Consider the following 24486-nt stretch of genomic DNA (forward strand, 5'->3'; position numbering starts at 1 on the left):
TGTCAAATACCACGACAATTGGCTAGAGTCTCGTGCTAATAACGTGTTGTAAAATTAAAGAAAAGTAGCAAGAGATTTGAAAGACCACAATATCTAGAATTAGTTCTCCAAGAACTAAGTATTATTTCTCTTAACTTCCTTGTTGTAAGTCTACTACAAATGCTCCTCAAGACACCTATTTATAGGCATGGAGGATACATGATATTAAATGAGTACATAAATTTAGGGAATGACAATACATGAATCAAAGAGATACATGAACATGAGAAATAGAGATATATGAATATAGAAGAATACTAATGGTCATCCATCAAATACATTCCATGAATTTACAACAATATATATATATATATCTACTCTATTATAATAAGTGTCTATCTAACTGTGAATAGTAACATTTGTTTTTTTCATTTAACTTTTTTTATTTTTCCGTTGAGTTCGTTAAGTCATTTTTTATCAAAAGGCCTTTAAAACTCTTGACCAGCGTGTAGCCCTCTTGTAGAATTTAATTAATAATCATGTTTTACCAAAATGTCTTCTTAAGACCCTTGACCATTTGACGTGTAGCTCAATTATAGAATTTAATGAAGGATCATGTTTTACCAAAAGGCACTTAATAGCCCCGCAACACACATGAATTAACGTCTCTTTTTCATGTCATTTTTATTCTGACAGTGTACTCATTTTTCTTTCTTTTTGTTTCAATTTTTTTAAAATAAAAAATTAATAATATTTTATTATTATATAAAAAGTAAATAAATAATCCAATATAGATGCAGATCAATACTCATACTAACGCACCTGGAGTCGTTCCATAGTATATATAATATATATATACATACACAACTTAAATGGAAGATATGCAATGTCAGGAAACCGTTCAACCGCAACCTAAACCATCTAGAAAAGTAAAATTTATTACATAGGTTGTCACTTGTTTTTCTCCTGCATTTAGATTCCTCAGACGGCCATGTACTCCATCAACTGATACAAAAACATCAAAGTGCATAGGAAAATTCCTCGGAAGTCGAGTTTCTGATCGACTGGGTATATAAATAGCTTGATTTGCAGTTTTCCTGAGTTCTCTCCAATTAATATGCCAGAAGGAACACTTGAAGTTCTTCTCGTTTGTGCCGAAGGCCTCGAGAACTCCGATTTTTTCTGTCCGTAAAACCATATCTTTCTCTCTGTGTTGTATATATATGCGCTCATGTGTGCGCATATGCAAATATAGATCAATATAATGCTTAATTTCTGCAAGTGTTTCATTGATCCTTTACATGGATATATATACCTTTGGATCTGTGGATCTGAACTGTGTTATCTCCATATATATTATATACAATACATTTTTTTGATATATCGGTTTTTTTTTTTTTTTAATCCGGTTGTTATGAAATTCTAAGATTATGATACAGCGGTTGCTAATGATTTATAGATATGATCACTTTATAATCTTCCTATTTGTTTCCCTTTTTTAAGGCTTGGATTTAATTTATAGAAATAGATATGATTTTCTCTCAACTACTTTTTTTTTTTCCAGCTAGGAATAGATAGCTTTTAAATATATGACAAAAGGAGCAAATGAATTAATTTGTCTAGTCCCATGAATGATTTCTTGGAGATCAACTTCAACAAATTAAGAACTAGGGCATCCTAAAGATCATTATTTGCTATAGACATAGGGCTCTAGTACTTCACGATTTGTATGGAAATCAGACGATTGATTGCAGTGATTGTGTTTATCTGATGGATCAAGTGTTTATGAGTAGCAAACATGGACGCCTATGTTCTTCTCACTTGCTGGACCCAGGAGCAGAGAAGCAGTGTTGCATCAGGTACATTAATTTCCAGCTATATATATATATATATATCTTTCACGTACATTACTTCATTATTGTTTTACCTGCGTCTTTTTGCATGAACAACATAGTAATCGGCATTTAGAGTATGTACCCTTTTAGGTTCACTACTCATGATATTGATCAGAGTCTGATCACATTGATAGTAATTTGTGATTGGTAACTCAGTACTCAATTACTTTCAACGTGCATTATTTTCAAGAAGGTTGAATATAATCGGACGTAGTGGCTTCAGGCAATATTAGATTGCTGGGTTATATACAGTAATCAATATTGATGTTGTTACATGCAGGTCAAGGATCTGAACCACAATGGAATGAGACATTTGTTTTCACAGTCATGATTGATTAAGCTTCGAAGCTCAATCCGAAGATAATGGATAAAGATTGTTTCACCAACGATGATTTTGTTGGAGAAGCCACGTGAGTTATCATGTTTGGATTGAGAGATGATATAAGATGAGTTGAGATAATTTATGAATATGAGTGAGGTTTGTGAGTTGAAATTTATGAATAGTAGTGAAATTAGTTGAGATGATCTCTCAATCCAAACCGACACTCAGAAAGAAAAAAAAAAAAAAAAAAGATAATTGCTGCTTTTCATCTTAGATCTTGTCATCTTCAATCACATATGTTGATATGATGCAATTTAAATGATTTTGAATGTCAATTAGTTAAATAATTAACTATTTAAAAACGTATGATTTCAATAAATATAATTTGGATACATTATTTAAATAACTTAATATAATTCCCAACCTTACATTCATGACTTAAATAATATTTCAGCTTATTTGCACTGACTGGATATAGAAATGGTTTCATCTCATCTTTTTTTATCATATTTCATCATTACAACTTTCTCAAATTCTTACACAAACTATAATAAACAATTCAATTTTTTCAAATCACAAAATAATAATAATATTAAAAAATAAAATTCTAACAATATTTTATTCAATTAATCTAAAATCATCTCATATCATCTAATCTTACTATCCAAACGATTATAGTTTACATTATTATTATGTAAATGAAGTTGACCTCTTAGATTTGTCTGCAACATATAGAAAATTTACTGAAAATCAATTTTTTTTATATTTATTTATTTATTATGAATAATGAACCTGCAGAATTCCTTTAGAGGCGTTGTTCATAGAAGGGAGCTTGCCGCCCACTATATACAGAGTTGTCAAGAATGAGGAATATCGACGAGAAATCAGAGTTGGCATGACTTTCACTCCTAAGGTATCGCTTATTAATTGTATGCTTAGAGTATTGTGTACAGTCATTTCAATTTGTTTAAGTAATCTAGTAGAGTTTAATTTGTCAAAAAGAAGAGTACCATACCACTTTATTGGGTAGTAGGCATAGAGTTACATTAGATTTTCAAAATTTTAGTAAAGATTAACTTAATCTATAATATAAATTATAATGAGAAATTTTTTGTCTACACACAGATTTTATAAAAGTAGACTTGCGAACTAATGCGTTTTGATATGGTACATCAAATTATAAAACACTTTTTATTGTGCATGTAAAATAGATCTAATGTAATATATCAAATCATATTGTGTAAGTTTACTTTTGTAAAGTCTTTGTGTATATCTAACATTTCTCTAATAGAAGAATGCTTATCCTTTCTCATGCTTGTGTTGGTAGTGCATGCCTAAGACTCATACTTTTGTTAGCACTTATCAGAGCGGCGGCAGTCGGGGGTGCTGTGCGGAGAAGGCCGTGAACTATGGTGGGGTGATAGAATCGTCAAGAGAAGAGGAAAGCTTGGTGGATGGAAAGAATCATCTTACTAGGATTAACCTTGCCTTCTGTTTTGCATGGTGTGAAGTTAGGCTATTCATGATAAGTTATGTACCTGTTATATACGGGACTAAATAATTATACTAGTTTGAGTTTTGCTATTAACAAGTCAATGGATAAACACATTACTTATCGTGACATTCATTACATTTATAAAAAAAAAAAAAAAAACCAAAATACTATTTATTAATTGTTGTGGCATGCTTTTATAAGCTCCACATCACTGGTGTGTCTTGATGTATAAAAAGAGTTTAACTTCAAACAGGTTATGGTGTAAACACCCTTTTTACACTGTCTAATAAGAAACTGTCACGTCCTAGTTCCATGGAAAAAAATTCTCTCTCTCTCTCTCTCTCTCTCTCTCTCTCTCAAGTTGAAATACACTAGTGAGCTTGTTTACCAAGTTCGTTAATTCACGAAAGAGATATTTAGGGGTTATTTTTGTATCCTTCATTTTAGTTCTTGTTAAGTTTTTGTTTTTGGATTTTTTTCTACTCCACTCGGTTGTGAATGTGGTTGTGTATTTCAGAGAGAGAGAGAGAGTGAGAATCACAGTACGCAGGGAGGGAGGGGGGTGTATTTTACTCGTGTGAGGCAGGTTGTAAATTTTTTTTCATGGAACTACGAGGTGACAATTTATGGTGTAAAAAGGGTGTTTACACTCTACCTGTTTGCTAGCTTCTCTAATATAAAAAATGAGCTTACAAATAGATTCTCTTTATTAGTTTTGATTGAAACATTCAAACAAGGCTCAAGCAAAGATTAGTATTTTCAAGCTAGATTGATGGGTGCCCCGCAGGGTCAGGATTAGGTGTGTTCATCCGGATGCACCCGGGTTTCCAGGTTTCGGACCGGACCGGAAAAAAAAAATCCGATCCGGATGCACACCCCTAGTCAGGATGTCGGGGGTAGATTGGCCCCTAGAGCCGTCCACCCACTGCCCACGATGAAAGAGAGATTGAGAGACCAACAACGTCATTTTATTAAAAAAAAGTTATTATATATATTTATATTAAGACGAGGAGACTGGTGAAAATGATGCCGAGGCCCGCCACCAAGCCCCAGGGTAAACTAAGCTACTCCTCTACTCTAACATTCACAACACGACAATAAAATGGTACATCATCTCGCCCAATTGATTGGACCAGTGGTGAATATATTAACCATCATAAAAACGAATTTTTTTAGAGCATTCAGAAAATGCTTTCTCCTCCGTGTAATCAGGATCCATCATCCAAGTGCTACAAATCTTATATAATGGAAACTAGTTCTCATAATATGATGACCTGATATGGCTATTATAATCAATCACAAGACCATTTGCTTGAATGGAACTAAGAAAGGTTCAACTTTGTAATTGGTCATAGTGGCTTCTCAGCACCAATTATTTTATATCATCACCAATGTTCTCTGCCTTGCTGAAGTTTCTACACCATGTTATAGTCAGAACATGCGTAAGAAAAAAAGTAGAATTTATCACAAGGAGCAAAGTAGGTGTGGACCATAATGCATAATTATACAGCAATTACATAGAAAGCTAGCAGCCCCCTAAGCAATCACTTGATGACGTGGAAACATGCTTCATATACCATTCTCAATATCAGGCAACCAAAGAATATAGAGAAGAACAAGAGAAATGCTTTACACCTGTATCTTTTCATAGAATCATTTTCTTGAGCCTCGCTTTGCTGCAGGAATGGCTAACCCTAGTTCTTTGCATTGTTGTTCATTTGGTTGCAAGCTCCCGGGAATTGCACCAAACACTTTTCGTGATGCTTCAGACCCAGAAGCCACATAATGCACATATGCTGATGCATCCTCCATGTTCTTCCGAAAATTGAAAGACGTAGACATAAAGTTCTTTTGAGGAATATTTGACGGCTTACTAGTAGGAACCTGGTCCAGTTCAGTAACCTTCAGGAACCGTTCTGTGGCTGCCTCCCATGATAGCTCATGCCTCTGTGCATCAGTCAGCTGTGCAGGCTCTTCGGCTAATGCCTTGCATGTGGCTTCAACAAATCCATTGCTGTCATCATAGGTCCAGCAATTGGGGAACTGCTTGAAGAATTCGTTTGAGGGATGATTGGCACAGACAACAATTTTGCCCATAGCCAGTGCTTCAGCTGTAGTGGTACAAACCACATCCGTGGTGCTAGGATTCAGAAACACTTTAAAACTGAAACAGACAAGTAAAAATAATTAATATGAAGCAACACCAGATGGCTAACAATCTCTGCAGAGAAATCTCATGAGGCTCTACGTGTGGGGTGTGGTGGTGCATGGATTCAGAAACACATTATTACTGAAAGAAAACTGGGGAAAAAGGAATCTGATCCAACCACATTGAACATCTCAAAAGGAGAAATCTCATTACACTAGGAATGTACTAGATGAGTCCCTGCAGAGGATAAGGATCACAAGGGAAACATAAAAGAATAATTTGTATGCTAGAGCACACCACATCCATGGCAGAAAACAAAAATGTTGATGGACCACCAGCTACTGGAATTCTGCTTTTGGGTGGGGAGAGATCTTGCCCACTGCACATAGGGATACTCCTAAAACACTTACCAAATACTTTTGATAAGTAAAACACTTACCAAATACTTTGTGGCGCTATGGTAAACAAAAAAAAAATACCTCCACAAAAGGCATGCAACAAATTAAAGCCGTATGAAAGATGATCCCTATATGCATTATGTGGTGTATATGGCAGGAACGGAATGACAGGACATTTGAAGACAAGAAGAGATCGCAGGAGGAGCAGAAAGTTTTTTCCTTTAGAACACTTTGTACTTGGGCCATTGCATTAACTTCAATGGCATGGACCCACATGATTTTCTTGTCTATAATGTGTCTACGTAGCTTAAGGCATTTTTTCTGTTTTAGACCTATGTATATGGCTTTGCCAATTCTTTGATCAATAAAATTTGTTTACTTATAAAAAAAAAAAAAAATACTTTTTAAGATGCTACAATAACCAAAAAAAAAAAAATTTCTTGAAAACAATTATCAAACAGAACCTTACTCATGGAATAGAGGATCAGCATGATCACGCCCAGGGTGAACTCTAACAGCTAGTTCCAGCTTTTTAGCAGCTTCCTGAACTTGATCAGAGTCTTCTCCATTACCATATAAATCAACCTCAATCCCAGCTAGTTCCGTTTGGTGATCATGAAGAAGTTTTAGTAGCTCCTTGTAGCCTTTGTTCCATACCATCTTCCCAATGTAGTAGGCACCTTTAGTGAAGACTTGTTTCCCATTTTGTTGTTGCTCTATCTTTTCCTTGTATATCTCGAGGAACTTGGGATTGACTCCATGAACATTGCAGATGATTGACTTGGGATAATCCTGTGTTGCAGCAGATAATCTAATTACCTGCAATCCCAGCACAAATATCTGGTAAGCAAGCTATTCCTCTGGGAATATAATTACGCATAAAGGTCTCTTCTCCATAATTAGTAATGAATAGTCATTACCATGATCTTGCATTACATCACCACATGCAACCGCACACTTACTACTCTACATGCAGATTTAGGGTAGGTTTGGGACCTCAAACAAAACACAAAATTTTCATCTCATCTCATCTCATCATTACACCTTTTTCAAATCTCCATACAAAATATAATAAACAATTCAACTTTTTTAAATCCCAATACACCTTTTTCAAATCCCAAAACAATAATAATATTAAAACTTAATATTTTAAACTTCAAAACAAAACACAAAATTCTCATCTCACCCCCCAAACCTACCCTTACTCAACAGAGAAAATCCTAAATGCCTCAAAATCCACACACAAAACTTACTTCACCAAAACAGCCACATTTAAATGCCTAAACCGCCCCTGACATCCCAGAAATGCAAAAAAAAGAATGATGCCCTGGAATAGATACTCCATGTCAAGTGCTGCATCAGCAAATTACTACCCTGAAAATTAGATCACCCTCACTCACTGTGCGACACATCACTGTCAATGATGCCAAATAGAATGGTTAATTGGGTAATTAATCCTACCAGGGTCTCTTGTGGCGTGTTGTAGACAATTGTGATGAAGCAGAGTTAGGAATTTAAACCTGCCCTTGGGTAAAGTATTATCTTCTTAACTAATGAGTATGAGGTATGTAAGTTTCCTTTATCGATAAATACTGGATGACCCAAAGGAAAAACCCCATCCTAAGCAGTTGATGCAGGCCCCAACTCATATGGGATAGAAATAAATAACCAAACTCTAACCAAAATGATGTGGCAGCCAGCCACAGCAGGAAGCCAAGAAGCAACAGCAGTCAGCATAAATGCCCCCACTCCAGAGACTATTTCTTGAAACTTCGTGTAGAAAAGTCAAAATTAGGATAATACAGCCCGAGGGTTTTTGTTAGCATATTTTAGCCAAGTATTTAATTTTTTTATGTTAATTGTTTCCTAGATTTAAATAAAGTGGTAGATGGTTACAGGATGAAAGCATTTTTCTGTGATGAGCTTTAGGGTGAAGAAAGCTAGTAGCTTTAACAGGAAGCTGTTATTATTTAAAATGTCATAGCAGCTAGTGAGCTGTACTAGTTAAACCTTCATAGACAGACTGTATGGTTACTTGCTTATGGTTGCCAGAAAAGTATGTTAACCTGTTATCAATTGGTAGTGATGGAATGAACTGAAATTGAATTTGTATGAGCCTACTTGAATAGTCAACTGGTATCCCCTCCCTTCCCCCTCTCTCCTCTTTCTAACTTTTATGTGTTCTCTCTTACTGCAACACCAAGTCCCATATTGGGAATATTAGAAACCCACATAGAGTGGGTAGGTTATAAAGATAGTCATGAGAGCTAAGGCATGGCTACTTACTACTTCCTAGGTGAAACTAGGTTTTATAAGTGATTCTAGGGAAGCTTCAAATTGACTAGTCTTTTCAGGATTATAGCACAGATATGGCTAGCACTTTCCCTGGGTCGTTACATTACTTGCTGATATTTTCAGCTGCTCTTCGTCCCTGTCTTGCAGACATTCTCAGCTATTGGTTCCCTTTCCCTTGCCGAATTCTCAACCGGTCTCCATTCCCTTCTTGCTGAAATGTTCAGCAATCTCACCTCATAAAACATTAAAACCTCCCTAAAGCTTATATTCCTCCTCTAAATCCTACCAACTTCCTTTTTTTTTATAAGTAATAATTTTTATTCAAAGATATAGGCATAAGCCCAAGTACACGGGCCATATACAAAGGAAATACCTACAACTTCCAGAAACAAAAAGAAAACTAACACCAGAAACTAAATCCTACCCACTTCGTTCTTGCACTCTTGCCAACTTCCTAGCTTTTTTCTTTTTGGAAGAGGCTTGAAACCCCAATTTTATTAATTAACCCTCACTTTAAGCAGAGGAAGGCCTTCTACACTATTGAGCTCAGGGGTTGGATCCCAAAACTAAGCTCATAAAAACTAAGTAAAACTATACCCTATTCTAATTACATGTCAATGCTGAAAACTAGGTATTCCTGATAATTGGTGACTTCATAAAAAGTTGGGGGGGTGGGGGGCAGGGACTGCCAGTTCCATTCTTGTGCTCTTGCCAACTTACTAGCTAGACAGCCCCTTAATCCCAGAGTGTATCCAGTAGGAAAGGCCAACTGATATTAGAAAAACCAATCATTATCAATAGCCAGCCCGCCATTATGTAAGATTAGGAAGGTCCACCACCAGAAAGCAAAGAATATACAGCCCCACTCTTGAAAGAAAAAGGATTACAGGGACAAACAAAACCAAGCACCAATATGGGAGCTTTTTCTCATATTCTATAAAAGTTGGATGTGAACTGCATCATCACCTGCAAACTTGATACTTATACCCAATAATAAAACAGCCTTTCCTGTTTCCATATATAGCAGAAATATCACTGCATTCTAAGATATAGAAGATTTAACTAAGAATAGCAATAAACAAACATCATATATAACAAAACAAACCAGACTCAAAAACAACTGATTGCACTATTTCACTAAATGTGGTACGAAGTCAAAATGCCAAAATAAAGTAGACACAGGACATCATTAATATTTAACCATCCAAAAATAGAAACATATTTCATGAAAACCAACTGTTATCTAGAAACATACCTTGTGGCAATAGATACCAACAACCCAGCTATTTATGATTTTGAGAAGAAACGCTTGCATTCCTTTCTTCTCTCTCTTCACATATTCCAAATAGTTAGTGTGAATAATTCCTATAACCATGCGGAATTTAATCTTCCATCGCTTTCCATGATGATACCATGTAAGATGCTCAGGCTCCTCGAGAACAGCAATGTCTGCCTCTTCATCGGGGATGATTTCTGAGATATCTCCAGCTGCAAGAATGCTCCTTTTATCTTTAGAAAACTGCACTACAAGTGATGTCATGGATTATTATCATTCTCTAAAATTGAAAAAAAGGAGGAAAATAACAGAAGAACGTGTTCTTAATAATGTGCCTGATGTTTGTTCTATAAAAAGAACAGAGAACTCTGCACAGAGCAAAAGGCCAATAATTTACCCTAAACACCCATCAAAATTAACTCAATCCCAATAAAGGCTTAGTTATAGCTGAGTTGATATCATGTTTGAATTAGACAGGTAAGTCAGGGGGAACAAAATGGTATAAACCCTTTATAGTTCATGGAGAGCTTGTTTAGATGTAAGATTTTCTTGAAATTTTTTTAACTCAATATAAAAATGCTTAAAGATAGGTTTTTGTTGCGTTGTGAAAGTGCCATGCCCATAGAAAGCATGCTTGGATTGAGGAAGTTTTTGAGAAATATCTTTATTGGAGATTGGAAAAATGGTGTGGTCCACCAAAATGATGTTTGGAGAGAGAAGTTTTTGTAATGCAAATAACTAGATGAAAAAATTTTAAGAGATAAAAAGAAAATTGATTTGTAAAATATTCTTGGATTGAAGATGTCAATTTTTTCAAAAACAAAAATGAGATCTTTTGAGAAATTTCTTGTTGCCATACAAGGCGGAGTCTCCAAAGGATGAGGAAAACGTTTTGCGTGGTAGACAACATCCATACTCAAGTAAATAACTAGATATTAAACTGTCCAATAAAATTTCCCACTTCCAAAAGTGATTAATTTGGTGCAAATGCCTGAATCAGGATTGTACAAAGTTACAGATGTTACTACCCTTCCAGGATAAAAACGTATACTGAAACCAAATGTGAATCCAGTCCTCTCCTCAAGCCACCGACGGACATATTTCTCCTGCTCTGATGGTGAGATGAATGTGATGTTGCTGGGATATACTAATCCTTGATCTTTCAAAGATAACCACGGAATCACCAAGGTGACCTTTCTCTCTCCATCTTTCGAAAGATAGGCTGCACGAAACAGAGGGTTGACAGCAGTTCCAGTCATCCATGGAAGGCTGGCAGTTGTGAAAATTGCTATATGCTGCTTTTTATCCATTAGTTCAACAGTGAAATCTAACCATCTCCCGAGGCTCTCTTACAGCTTATGTCATACCACTTAAAGTTAAGAAGCACACTGTGCAAGAATCACAAATCAATGTCCTTGACTGCACAAGGGATGGAAGTAAATTATCACCCAAACTATCTAGTTGCCACGCAAATTCATAACAAAATTATGAAAGAAGCATCCATTATAAAGAATCGAACTTAACTCAATTAAAAGCATGTTTATATACATATATATATGCATGAATGTCGGATATAGATGTACATATACATAACAAAATATATATATATATATAGATAGATAGAGGAACTACTCTTGGTAATCTTACTGACCTTAAATTACAAAAACATCAAGGTTTATTAGTCAAATATTTTTCTTTTCTTTTTTTGTAAGTAATAAGAAATTTATTAATGCAAGTAGATAGGCATAGCTCAAGTACACAGGAAGTATACAAGCGGAAACACCTAAATACAAGCTATGAAACTAGGAACTAGCAAAGTCTAAAATGGAAATAGTCAAATATTTTTCTTTCAGGAAAGGGGTTATTACAGATGAAGACCTTTCAATAGGTGATGTTGCCAAGCCATATAGGTACTACTCTTGGTAATCTTGCTGATCTTAAACTACAAATCTAACCACCCTCCTCCCCCCCCCCAAAAAAAAAAATAAAAATAAATAAAATAACCCGCCTAACTACTGAAAAATCTGTATAATTTTAGATAATCTAACAGACACATATATATTTAGGTTTCTATTAAAAATCAAAATCTTATAAAAAAAATGAACTTTTCTTAAAAACTAAAAACTTTGGACCTAAAAAACTTTCTTAAAGTCATGACTTGCAATCTTTCTCTATTCTCCATTAAGTTCCTTTTAAGTTCTTCCTTGTTATCATGCGTATAAAAGAGAACAAAGTAAAGTTTGAAGGGTAGTCAAAGTAGAATAGAGAAGTATTACAATTTATTTTCCCTCAAGTCCCCTTTTAACATTTTTTCTTCTTAACCCTAAACATATTAAATTTTGTTTTGTCAAATAGGAAAAACTCTTATCTCTAATTTGTTTATTACCATAAACGTGTGTCATGACACCATCAATCCCTGTATTGATTATATTTTTGTATCTTAAATTATGTTCATAATAATTTTTATATTCTATATAGCACAAATGACTTATCAAAAATATATAGAACAATGAAAAATATATAAAAGAACGATTATAATGATATAAAAAATGTTCTCTAATATTCACAATTCAAACTAAAAGATTAACAAAATCCCAAAATTAAACCAATATAAATCCAATTTATGCGAACTTCTACTCGGAATTTCTCCAATTCAAACTCAAGAACCGAATATTTTTAACAAAATATTCAAAACCGAAAAACAAATCGCATGCGAAAAGGGAAAAATAGGAAGAAAACAAGATTCTTCACAATAACCATGTGTAAGAGAAATTAGGAAACAAAAGAAAGAAACTAATTTCGAACCCCGAATGTTGCAAGCCGTGCAAGAACGATAGCGTTAAGGAATTTAGGATCAGATACAGTCCTAAATACAACTTAAACAGGAAAAAAATTATAAAATAAAAGAGTAAACCAGAGAAGAATCAAGAAACATAGATTTGTACTATAATTAAAACTTGAAAAACAAAAGAAGGCAAAAAACCGTACCTTCAATTATTTCTAGATATATTCAGACAAGGAGAAAGGGAAACGGAGCTGAAAGGAAACTTGGTGGAAAAATAAACTTGGCGCAGGGAGAAAATGAAGGAGCGTTGGAATTTGGAGACGTGAGAAAGGGAAGCTGAATATAGAACGTTGGCATATCTGGTAGTTTCGCACATGATTGGGCGAAGCCTCTCTCTCTCTCTCTCAACAAGCCTCTCTCCTCTCTCTCTCTCTCTCTCTCTCTCTCTCAACAAGCCTCTCTCCTCTCTCTCTCTCTCTCTCTCTCAACAAGTCTCGTCTCGACGTCTTCTGATCTATTGGACAGAACAATTGGATATGGGCCCAGAACATTGATTGAGGGCTTTTTTGTAGTGCTCGACGAAGGATTTGCGTCATTTTCCTTTTGAGCTTGTCCACGTAATGCCCTATAGTCGTACTTTTCACTTTTTTCCGTTTAATAATCTTAATTGATGAATGTTAATTTTTATATAAAAAAAAAAAACTAAATGTACAACTCTTTTTACAATTTTTTAAATAATTATATTAAAAATATATTTTTTTATATAATAATTTATAAAAGTATTATTATTTTATAAAAATATCTTTATTTTTAAAATATAATTATTTGAAAAGTTATAAAAGGAATCGTGGATTTATCATTACTTAATCTTATCATACTTAATCATATTTATGATGTGCCACACGTCAACTGGATATCATTTAAATGGTTGATTATTAAGAAGATACTTGAAATGTGATACACTACCACGTGCGAATGAAGGCGATGGTTCAATGTAGATTGGTATGGAATTTATGATTGTTTGGTTAAATATTGGCATCTCAAAAGAGTGTTGAGATGAGAATGAGTTGATCTCAACTTATCTCATTTCATCTCATATAGGTTATATTTGGGTAGTGTGAAGATTTCAAATTATCTGTTAATAGAAGTAAAAAAATAGTAAAAAAATAATAATAAAATATTAAATAGTTGTAAATAGTAGTAAAAATTAATAAAAAGTATGTGGAAAATAATGATAAAATATTGAATAGTAGTTTACTATTCAAATATAACCACAATTTTTTCAAAATTTTAAATAAAATATAATAAATATTTCTAATAATATTTTATTTAATTTTTAACTTTCATCTCATCTCATCTCTTAATAAAGTAGAACCTGAAACTAATTACATAAAAATTCTTACAAGGACAAACAATGATCATTTATAAAGAACAAAAGCCAAGGACAGAAGAAATAATTTTCATTAAAGTTAAGATTAAATATTTTGCCCATTCTATACAAGAGAGATTCCGCTTTGAATTATATATCTCTCTATTAGATAAAATAATAATAAAATATTATTAATTTATTAATTTTTATTTAATTTATTTTTTCATATTTTGCAATTGAGATCCATTGTAAATTGTATCAACGCAAGCAACTATATATAAATAATAATTAGAAGTGCAAATTTTATGTAGCAACAAAATATGAGTGAAATTAATATAAATTATTCAATTGAGATGAGATGACTTGACATAAACTGATAAAAGTTTAAAATTGAATAAAATATTATTAGAATTTTTTTTTTAATATTATTTTTGTTTTGGAATTTGAAAATGTTGAATTGTTTATTTTATTTTGTGTGAAAATTTTAAAAAATTGTAATGATTAGATGAGATAAGATGAGTTGTGAAATATTATGAAAACAGATAAGACCTAATAAAGTATGAAATATGGAAAACTCTACTTGAAGGCAATTTCGCGCACCAATCGTGCAACAAAGATGACATGGAATGCAACCGGATTAATAAAACAGTGTGTGTTAAAGAAGCGGGTGACAAAATTCTATAGGAAAACTCTACTTGAAGGCAGTTTCGAGCATCAACCTCTCAAGGCGGTTTCGCGCATCAACCTCTCAAGCTCAAACTCCTAAGGCCTTCTCGATCCTCGTCATCAAGAATATTCGTCGACCCCATCATCAAGATGTCGGTGGACAGATCAAGAGGTGGGGCCAATTCAGAAAGTCTCATGTGTCTGTTCCATGCAGCAGTCACTGCCTCAAACTCTGTCTACAACACCCGACAGTGCAGGGTCATGTTGTTAGGGTTCCAGCATAAGAGACGAAAATTACAAGGGAGATGAAAACAGAGATCTGAACTAGAGTGGGATTATGCGAAGTAAAGTAGAACCTAAGTAGTTTGAAGAAGAAACGATGTCGTATCAAGAGTTGAAAGCAGATGTGGAAGATCAAGAAAACAGGAAGTAGAGTCTGTTGCTGGTTAGACACTATTTAATGTTAGTGGTGCTACGCACAATTTAGTATAGTGGTGTTGCGCACCATTTTTATTTAAGTTGTTATGTGGTTGAGTCTGAGTTGAATACGTAGTGTTTTATATAAAACAGTGCGTATGGTCAATGATTTTACTTTAGTGTGGTACATGTCAATTTATAGTTTTTTACCCAGTCTGTTACAAGGAGTATGTCGTCTTTAAGGAAAGAGTGAGGTGCAGAGGAGATTATTCTGGAATTTGCTAGTTGAATATTGTCAGGAGGTTGGAAATCCTTAGAAGATTTCCTTATCTAATATACGTATGGCCATCTGAGGCATTCCTTAAAAAATTTATATTCATTCTCATTTCCTTTCCTGCAACATCCCAACCGTAATTACTTCATTCCCTATTTAGTATTTACATCCAATCATCACAACAGGGTCCTAATAGTGGTATCAGCACACACCAATCCTATGGCAGAAAATACCAGATCCAGGCTTCAACAACAAGAAAATATCCAGCAACAGTTACATGAAGTCCAACAACAACATGACCAGCAACAACAAACTATGCAAAATTTGAAAAATAATGTAGACACCCTAAATGATATGATGTGCACAATCATCCAGCAACATCAACAGAATCATCAGCAACACTAGCATAACCAGCAGTAGTTTCATGAGCATCAGCAGCAATATGAGGACCAAGAAGCACTAGATCTGAGAAGAGCTAACTTCAGGGAGGTGAAATTGGAGTTTCCTCATTTTCAAGGAGAGAACCCAGCGGCTTGGATCTTCAAGGTCAATCAGTACTTCGAATTCCATCAAACTCTTATGCCTCATCACATGCTCATGGCTTCATACCACATGCACGAGAAAGATCTTGTGTGGTACCAAGAGTCTTTTGAGGTGGGGCGATTTCCATGACTGGGAGGCCTTCACCAGGTCCATGATCTTTTGTTTTGAGCCGACGACCTACAACAATCTCATGGAAGTGTTAACGAGGTTGAAACAAACCAGTACCCTCTCAGCTTACAAAGCACAATTTGAAGCCCTTTCCAATCATTTGAGAGGACTTTCCGAAGAGCATAAACTAAGTTGTTTCATCAGTGGACTGAAAGATGAAATCCGTATTCCCATTAAAATGTTCAACCTTGTAAATAAGAATGCAACATATGGTTTAGCAAGAATTCAAAAGGAATACCTCTTAAGTGCAAGAAAATCCAACAATCACACAGCAGAAAAGAGTGGTGAAATATTAGGGGGGTTTTCCCGAGTCTTACTCGGGTAACAGCACCAGTAGATAGAATGAACCTACAGGTAATACTAAACCAGTATCCTCAACCCAAATAGATGAGAAACACAAGAAATGGTTGTGTACCACTGTTATGAGAAGTATAGTCTGGCCCATAACTGCAAAAAACCAAGGATTTACTTCCTACAAGCTGATGAAGAAAAAGTAGTGACGGAAGGGGACAGCCTTACAGAGTATAAGGTAGAAATGGCTGAGGATAACAAGGTTGAAGATAACGTGGAGAAGCCTGAAATTTCACTAGCTGCGATGGCTGGAACTCCTACAGTCAGTACAATGAGGCTGGTGGGCAACATTAAAAGGGACAAATTAGTGATTTTAGTGGATTCGGGCAGCTCACATAATTTCATAGATTACACTTTGGTTCCTAAATTGAAGTTGGTAGTGGACCCTTTGATTGCTTTAAAAGTCAAGGTAGCGAATGATCAATGCTTAAGGAGTGTGGGAGTGTGCAATGCAGTAAATTTGAAGGTGCAACATACTTTGTTTAAACCCTTCATTTATTTACTTGATCTTACTGGTTATGATGTGGTGTTATGAGTCAATAGCTAGAGATTGGGACCTATAACCTAGGATTTTTTCCAAATTGTTAATGAGTTTTGCACATGAGGGGCAAATGGTAGAGTTGAAGGGGCTGAAATTAAAACCATCGGTAGTGGAAGATGGTCATAAGTTGCTCAAGACTACTATGGCTAAGGGCAAGAGAATTTGCTGCAAATTGTTGGCCAATAAGAGAAAGCTCTAAATCTGAGAGATGTGGGGGATGACTTTACTAAATTCTGAATGAATTTGTAGATTTATTTTTATAAAATTTATTTATAAGTATTTTTGTATTTATAATTTTACTTACATAATCATCCGTGCTACTATGCCAACTACTAAAAATGATAAACAGATTGTCAAGAGCCTGATGACATATGACACTGGTTTCCAAATTAAAAAAACATGGGTTCTATATCCCACCCCTTTTATAAAAATAAAAAAAAATAAATGATAAACAAATTAATCATTAGTTACACTTAATCTTTATCTTGTTTCTAAAAAGAAATGTGTTTGGTTATTAGTGGACTTATCATCATCCTTGATTGGAATATAATGAAGCATATATAAAGCAGAACATGCATTGACCTATTCTCATATTGATTTTAATTTTTAACAACACCTAATGGACTCAATTTCAAATATATGTAGGACAAATAATGTAATTGGTAATTGCTTGACAGTAATTTTACTTTCATATTATCTATTCCTCGAAATTATGTTGACATTTTAAGGAAGAAAGCAGAAGGCAAAAGGTATTAGTACTAGTAGCTCATTTTGTTTTTGCAGAGAAAGAGTACTGTGCAAGCAAATGACTTGGGCAAACATATTCTTAAAACTAAATTTATTTATATTTTATAGTATTGAGTATGAGATTAATTAGTTGTGTTATAATAATATATAGATATGATCAACAAACACACAGCAGAAAAGAGTTGTGAAATAGTAGGGGTTTTTCCCGAGAGTCTTACTCAGGTAACAACAGCCGTAGATGGAATGGACTTACAAGTAATACGAAACCAGTATCATCAACCCAAATGGATGAGAAATGCAAGAAAGGGATGTGCTACCATTGTGATTAGAAGTATAGCCCAGCCCATAAATGCAGAAAACCAAGGATTTACTTCCTACAAGCTGAAGAAGAAGAGTAGTGGAGGAAGGGAACAACTTTACAGAGTATAAGGTGGAAATGGCTGATGATAACAAGGTTGAAGATAACGAGGAGGAGCCTGAAATTTCACTAGCTGCGATGGCTGGAACTCCTACACTCAATACAATGAGGCTGTGGGCAACATTAAAGGGGAGAAATTACTGATTTTAGTGGATTCGGGCAGCTCACATAATTTCATAGATTCCGCTTTGGTTCCTAAATTGAAGTTGGTAGTGGACCCTTCGATTGTGTTAAAAGTTAAGATAGCGAATGATTAATGCTTGAGGAGTGGGGGAGTGTGCAATGCAGTAAATTTGAAGGTGCAACGTACTTTGTTTAAACCCTTCATTTATTTACTTGATCTTATTGTTTATGATGTGGTGTTAGGAGTTCAATAGCTATAGATTGAGAACTATAATGTGAGATCTTTTCCAAATTGTTAATGAGTTTTGCACATGGGGGGAAAATGGTAGAGTTGAAGGGGTTGAAATTAAAACCATCGGTAATGGAAGATGGTTACAAGTTGCTCAAGGTTACCATAGCTAAGGGCAAGGAAATTTTACTGCAAATTGTTGGCCAAGAAGAGAAAGTTCAAAATCCGAGAGATGTGGGGATGACTTTACTAAATTCTTGGATGAATTTGTAGATTTATTTTTATAAAATTTCTTTATAAATATTTTTTATTTATAATTTTACTTACATAATCATCCGTACTATTATGTCAACTACTAAAAATGATAACAGATTGTCAAGAGCCTGATGACATATGACACTGGTTTCCAAATTAAAAAAAACATGGGTTCTATATCCCCACCCCTTTAATAAAAATAAATAAATGATAAACAAATTAATCATTAGATGCACTTAATTTTTATCTTGTTTCTAAAAAGAAATGTGTTTGGTTATCAGTGGACTTATCATTATCCTTGATTGGAATATAATGAAGCATATATAAAGCGGAACATGCATTGACCTATTCTCATATTGATTTCAATTTTCAACAACACATAATGGACTCAATTTCAAATATATGTAGGACAAAGAAGGTAATTGGTAATTGTTTGACAGTAATTTTACTTTCATATTATCTTTTCCTCTAAATTATGTTGACATTTTGAAGAAGAAAGCAAAAGGCAAGAGGTACTAGTACTAGTAGCTCATTTTGTTTTTGCAGAGAAAGAGTATTGTGCAAGCAAATGACTTGGACAAACATAACCTTAAAACTAAATTTATTTATATTTTATAGTATTGGGTATGAGATTAATATTTGTGTTATACTAATATATAGATATGATCAATAAACATATAGCAGAAAAGAGTGATGAAATAGAAAGGGGTTTTTCTCGAGGGTCTTACTTGGGTAACAACAGCAGTAGATGGAATGGACCTACAGGTAATACTAAACCAATATCCTCAACCCAAATGGATAAGAAACGGAAGAAAGGGTTGTACTACCACTGTAAAGAGAAGTATAGCCCAGCCCATAACTACAGAAAACCAAGGATTTACGTCTTACGAGCTGATGAAGAAGAAGTAATGGAGGAAGGGGACAAACTTACAGAGTATAAGGTGGAAATGGCTGAGGATAACAAGGTTGAAGATAACGTGGAGGAGCTTGGAATTTCACTAGCTGCGATGGCTAGAACTCCTACAGTTAGTACAATGAGGCTGGTGGGCAGCATTAAAGGGCAGAAATTGATGATTTTAGTGGATTTGGGCAACTCACATAATTTCATAGATTCCCATTTGGTTACTAAATTGAAGTTGGTAGTGGACCATTCAATTGCTTTAAAAGTCAAGGTAGCGAATGATTAATGCTTGATGAGTGGGGGAGTGTGCAATGCAGTAAATTTGAATGTGCAACGTATTTTGTTTAAACCCTTCATTTATTTACTTGATCTTATTGTTTATGATGTGGTGTTAGGAGTTCAATAGCTAGAGACATTGGGACTTATAGCCTAGAATTTTTTTCAAATTGTTAATGAGTTTTGCACATGGGTGGAAAATGATAGTGTTGAAGGGGTTGAAATTAAAACCATTGGTAATGGAGGATGGTCATAAGTTGCTCAAGGTTAATATGGCTAAGGGCAAGGGAATTTTACTGCAAATTGTTGGCCAAGAAGAGAAAGCTCTAAATCCGAGAGATGTGAGGGATGACTTTACTAAATTTTTGGATGAATTTGAAGGGGTGTTCAATGAACCTAAGGGGTTGCCCTCACCCCGTGCACATGACAAACAAATTTTCCTCAAAAAATGCACTCAAACCATTGCCAATATGCCATACCAATACCCCTATTATCAGAAAATAGAGATAGAAAAAATCGTTGCTGAGTTACTCAAATCTGGTGTGGTGAGGTTGAGTACTAGTTTTTTTTTCGGCACCTGTTTTAATAGTTCGTAAGGCTGACGGAAGTTGGAGGTTGTGTGTTGACAATCGGACTTTAAATAAGAAGACAGGGAAGGTGAAATTCCTCATTCTAATAATCAATGAATTATTGGATGAATTGTTTGGCTTGTTTGTTTTTTCTAAACTAGATTTGAGATCCAGTTATCACCAAGTCAGGATTGTAACTAATGACATCCCTAAAATTGTTTGTCATTATGAGTTCTTGATAATGTCATTTAGCCTAACTAATGTCTCGGCCACCTTCCAAGGGTTGATGAATGACGTATTTAATCCTTTTATAAGAAAATTTATGTTAGTAAGTCAAAGGGGGAACGTTAGGAGAATCTAAAACAAGTTTAAATCAAACGGCGTCGTTGCGATCATCGCGTCTTCTTTCTCGCGTCTCAATTCTCATCTTCACTCTCTCTCTCTCTTTGCTGCAACTCTCTCTCTCTCTAGTCTCTACTCTCTCATATGAAACTCGATCTGAGAACCGACCGTGAACCGTCACAAAAATGAAGCATCGACCGGTGTCGACGTTTCTCCTCCCCATCGACCGGTTTTGGCCCCCCAAAATTTAAGCATTGGTCGACATCGATTTTGCCCAAAAACCACGCCGAATAGGTCGGTTTTCACCCTTAATATTGCTGTCCAAACGAACCTTAATCTAAACATCAAAAGTGATTAACTACTTTTTTTTCTCATATGAGAGAGACTAACTTGTAATGTATAGCTTTCAAATTGTCAGGCCTACAAGTATCCAATTCAAGTACTATGTTAGTTCTTCAGCCATTCTCTCACTCACTATTTGATTTGATAATGAACAATAGTTCTCCATAGAGTATCGACCAAAGGTTAGAGGAAGAGATTTGGGATGAGATGTAAGAGAGATGAAGGGATCTGAAGACTGAAAGGCCTGCATTGAGAAATGGAGATGAAGCTGAGGGTCTTCTTCTTCTTTCTATTCTCTTCGTCTTTTTCTTATCTTTTTTTTATTATTATTTTTAAATAGCATAAGCAATTGGTACGTGGTGCACCAAAATACCTGTACCTAGAAGAACTTAATAATATATTTATTTTTACCTCTTCCAATATAGACCATTTTAAAAGATTGTTAATCAAATTTTAGTTTGCATTTTCATTTAATTAAGTTAATGAGAATGCTATATTATCTAAATAAAAAATAATATTTCATAGAGTGCAAAAATACCAAGCAATTCATTTAAAAAATTAAATAAACACAAGATTTATATAAAAATAATGGTGGATCATACTCTTTTTAAAAATAATTATACACACTTTCATACTCCACAACATTTAAAAATAATTATACACACTTTCATACTCCACAATAGTATCTAGCATCATTATTGTTTTCAGATAATGTGAAATATAGTTCTAATTTTAAAAAATATTGTCAAAGGAAAAAATATCTATACAGCTATCAAATATCTATCTGGGATGTGTCAACTAAACTCCAATTACAAAAACAGGTTAGATGCTTCTCAGCAAGAAAATAAACTTGCATATTATGCTCAGAAACATGAATGTTATCTCATAGATCTCTTCCCCTATGAAAGAGGAAAAATCTCTGAAGTCTGACATGTGAGTAGTTTCATGATTCATCACAGCAAATACATAGGAACGAAACCCAAACAAAAGATTTTTCTTCTTAAACAAACAGGACCAAATAATCAAGGAATTCTAAACTCCCAACTGATTTATAAGCTTCAACCATAAGTCAAACTGTTTTTAAGAGTAACAGCTCTCATAAATGATCTTATATTCAGCACATGTAGAGCTCAGAATAGCGTATAAATCTCCCAGAAAACTGGGCATACAATCATTGAGCCAAAATAGAAAGATCTACGGGGATGCGAAAAATAAATTAAAAAAAGAATTAAAAGAATGATAGAGATCAGAGTGTGCTATTAGGGTTTATCGGTCACGGTTTAATCAGAAACACGGACCAAAATTTTCTCATCATATCTCCCGAATTTGCATCCATCACTGGCAAAAGAAAACAGAGAAAATAACAAAAGCATTCAAATCCAAAAAAGATTAAAGGAAAGAGAAAGAAACAAAGGAAATTTGAGAGAGAATGGCTGGGACGAAAAAAATCATCAGAGACTTAAATACAAGTAATCAAGAAACGAATCTATCATTTTGTTGCAGTTTTTCGCTCATCATCTGATCTCACTTCGTCCCCTAAGATATCCATTGCAACAACAACAATAACAACAGCATCAAAAAGAAATAAACAAGAAAAGAGGACTGGATGAAAAGGATGATTCCAGGGTACACAAAAGGGAAAGAGGGAAGAGTAGGTGACGAGTTGGACGGTTTCAGTGCAAATTTATAGGATGCGAGAGGCGTTGCCCTAGATAGAGGTTTACTCATCCTTCAATTTACACCGTCGGATTATCGGATCAAGGAGAAAGCTATTTCGTACTTTTTGGTTTATAATTTACAAGCCCGTAACCCGGTCGATGCGGACATTATTATGTACGAGGGAGATAGATATAGAGAGAGATTGGATTTTATAATAGAGAAATTCGAAATTATTTATAGAACGTTTTATTTGATAAAAAAATATAACTATTAAAATAGTATATTTGTGTGGAATTTTGAATTAATTTATATATTTATATATAAGAAATGAAATTAAATTTAAAAATTATAACAGTTTATAATAAAATATTATTTTTAAAATAATTACCACTCTATAAATATAACACTTTAAGTTTAATAGGTAGAATGCCTACTATTATAGATAGAATTCCACATGGCAATCATATAACTCTACTTAAAATACAAAACAATATAAATGTTGAATTAGTACTTTTGGGTGGAGTCTTGAATCAATTTATATTTTTCTATGTAAGAAAAGAAATAAAACTTAAAAATTACAATGATTCATAATAAAATATTACTTTTAAAAAGTTTACCGTTTCATAAATATAACACTTCAAATTTAATTGATAAAATACTTATTTTTATAGGTAGAATGTCATGTTATAATTATATAACTCCACTTTTATATATAGTAATAGATACGGGGAGAAGTGAGCGTGGGCTTTCAATATTGGGGCCATGATTGGACTGAATATCTATATTTAGATGTTGAGATTAGTCGAGTTGAGTTGTGAATAATAATTTTTTATAGATTTTATTGAAATGAATTTAACTTTTTTAATTGAAATGAATTTAATTTTATAGGTTGAAATGAGCTTAACTTTTTCATAAAAAGTTCAAAAAATAGTAGATCTCACTAATAATTAATTTAAGATGAGTTGAATTTATTTCAACAATTAAATACAACTTAAATGTGTCGATCCATGTTTTCGAAATGGCCCATCAAAGGCTAGGAAAATAGGATTTTAGCTCATTAAACGTGAATTTCTCCTTCTAATAGTATTCTCAATGATATTTTTTTTTATCTTATTTATTAAAATATATCATCAAAATACATCATCAAAATTTATTTTTTCTATTTTACATACTAACTTTTATAATATATCATACATTAATTTATTTATTTGTTCTCAATATCATTTAAATATTATATATTTTTAATATTTTGTGGAAGAAAAAGTACAAGAAGAGAGGGAAAATATATATTTTCAACACTGTAAAAAACTATTTTTTAATCTCCAAAGCAAGGTGCTTTAATTGGATAAATAATTAGGCATTACAATACTTTTCCTTCGATCCTAAAAGAATTATTTACATAGGCTCATCTTCAACCCACATCGTTTCACCCGACATTGATTTAGCAAGTTTTGTTAGCATATGGGCATTAATTCCCTCAAGGCTATTTGATCCTCCTGAATAAAAGTGAATTCCTTTCACCCGAATTTGTTAACAACTGCCTTAAGTATTTAAACTTGTTTTCAAATAAAAGTGAATTCCTTCTAAACCAAATCATCACCATTGTATGAGCTACCAATTCAATATATTCTCTATTTAATTTGTCATTAATCCCTTTCATAGTTTCAAGAAATGTAACTCCTGGACCATTTTTTAACTGGGC

General features: G+C 33.9%; 1 protein-coding gene, 4 non-coding genes and 1 pseudogene across 6 annotated transcripts; 1 reads left to right on the forward strand and 5 right to left on the reverse strand.

Moving 5' to 3' along the window:
• Positions 1-1096: 1096 nt before the first annotated feature.
• LOC108985885 lies at positions 1097-3757 on the forward strand (annotated as a pseudogene).
• Positions 3758-4980: 1223 nt separating this feature from the next.
• On the reverse strand, positions 4981-13134 carry LOC108985884 (digalactosyldiacylglycerol synthase 2, chloroplastic-like). 2 transcript variants are annotated; one of them, XM_018958344.2, is made up of 5 exons: positions 12798-13134; positions 10838-11228; positions 9789-10052; positions 6708-7057; positions 4981-5855 (listed from the first exon to the last, which is right to left on the reverse strand). In XM_018958344.2, exons 2-5 carry the CDS (start codon positions 11117-11119, stop codon positions 5345-5347), a joined length of 1407 nt encoding a protein of 468 aa, XP_018813889.1. In that variant the 5' UTR covers positions 11120-11228; positions 12798-13134; the 3' UTR covers positions 4981-5344. The 2 variants fall into 2 exon arrangements, with proteins under 2 accessions (XP_018813889.1, XP_018813890.1); XM_018958345.2 differs by having other exon boundaries at positions 10838-11197; positions 12798-13051.
• An 8847-nt stretch (positions 13135-21981) lies between these two features.
• Positions 21982-22089, reverse strand: LOC118349094. Its single transcript, XR_004802087.1, has one exon. It is a non-coding gene; the product is annotated as a small nucleolar RNA R64/Z200 family (small nucleolar RNA).
• A 127-nt stretch (positions 22090-22216) lies between these two features.
• Positions 22217-22306, reverse strand: LOC118349093. The gene has a single exon (XR_004802086.1). It is a non-coding gene; the product is annotated as a small nucleolar RNA U54 (small nucleolar RNA).
• A 61-nt stretch (positions 22307-22367) lies between these two features.
• On the reverse strand, positions 22368-22445 carry LOC118349137. The gene has a single exon (XR_004802127.1). It is a non-coding gene; the product is annotated as a small nucleolar RNA SNORD18 (small nucleolar RNA).
• A 126-nt stretch (positions 22446-22571) lies between these two features.
• On the reverse strand, positions 22572-22650 carry LOC118349092. The gene has a single exon (XR_004802085.1). It is a non-coding gene; the product is annotated as a small nucleolar RNA Z199 (small nucleolar RNA).
• Positions 22651-24486: the final 1836 nt, after the last annotated feature.

The sequence above is a fragment of the Juglans regia genome, chromosome 7 (assembly GCF_001411555.2).
Source record: "Juglans regia cultivar Chandler chromosome 7, Walnut 2.0, whole genome shotgun sequence".
Taxonomy (NCBI): Eukaryota; Viridiplantae; Streptophyta; class Magnoliopsida; order Fagales; family Juglandaceae; genus Juglans; species Juglans regia.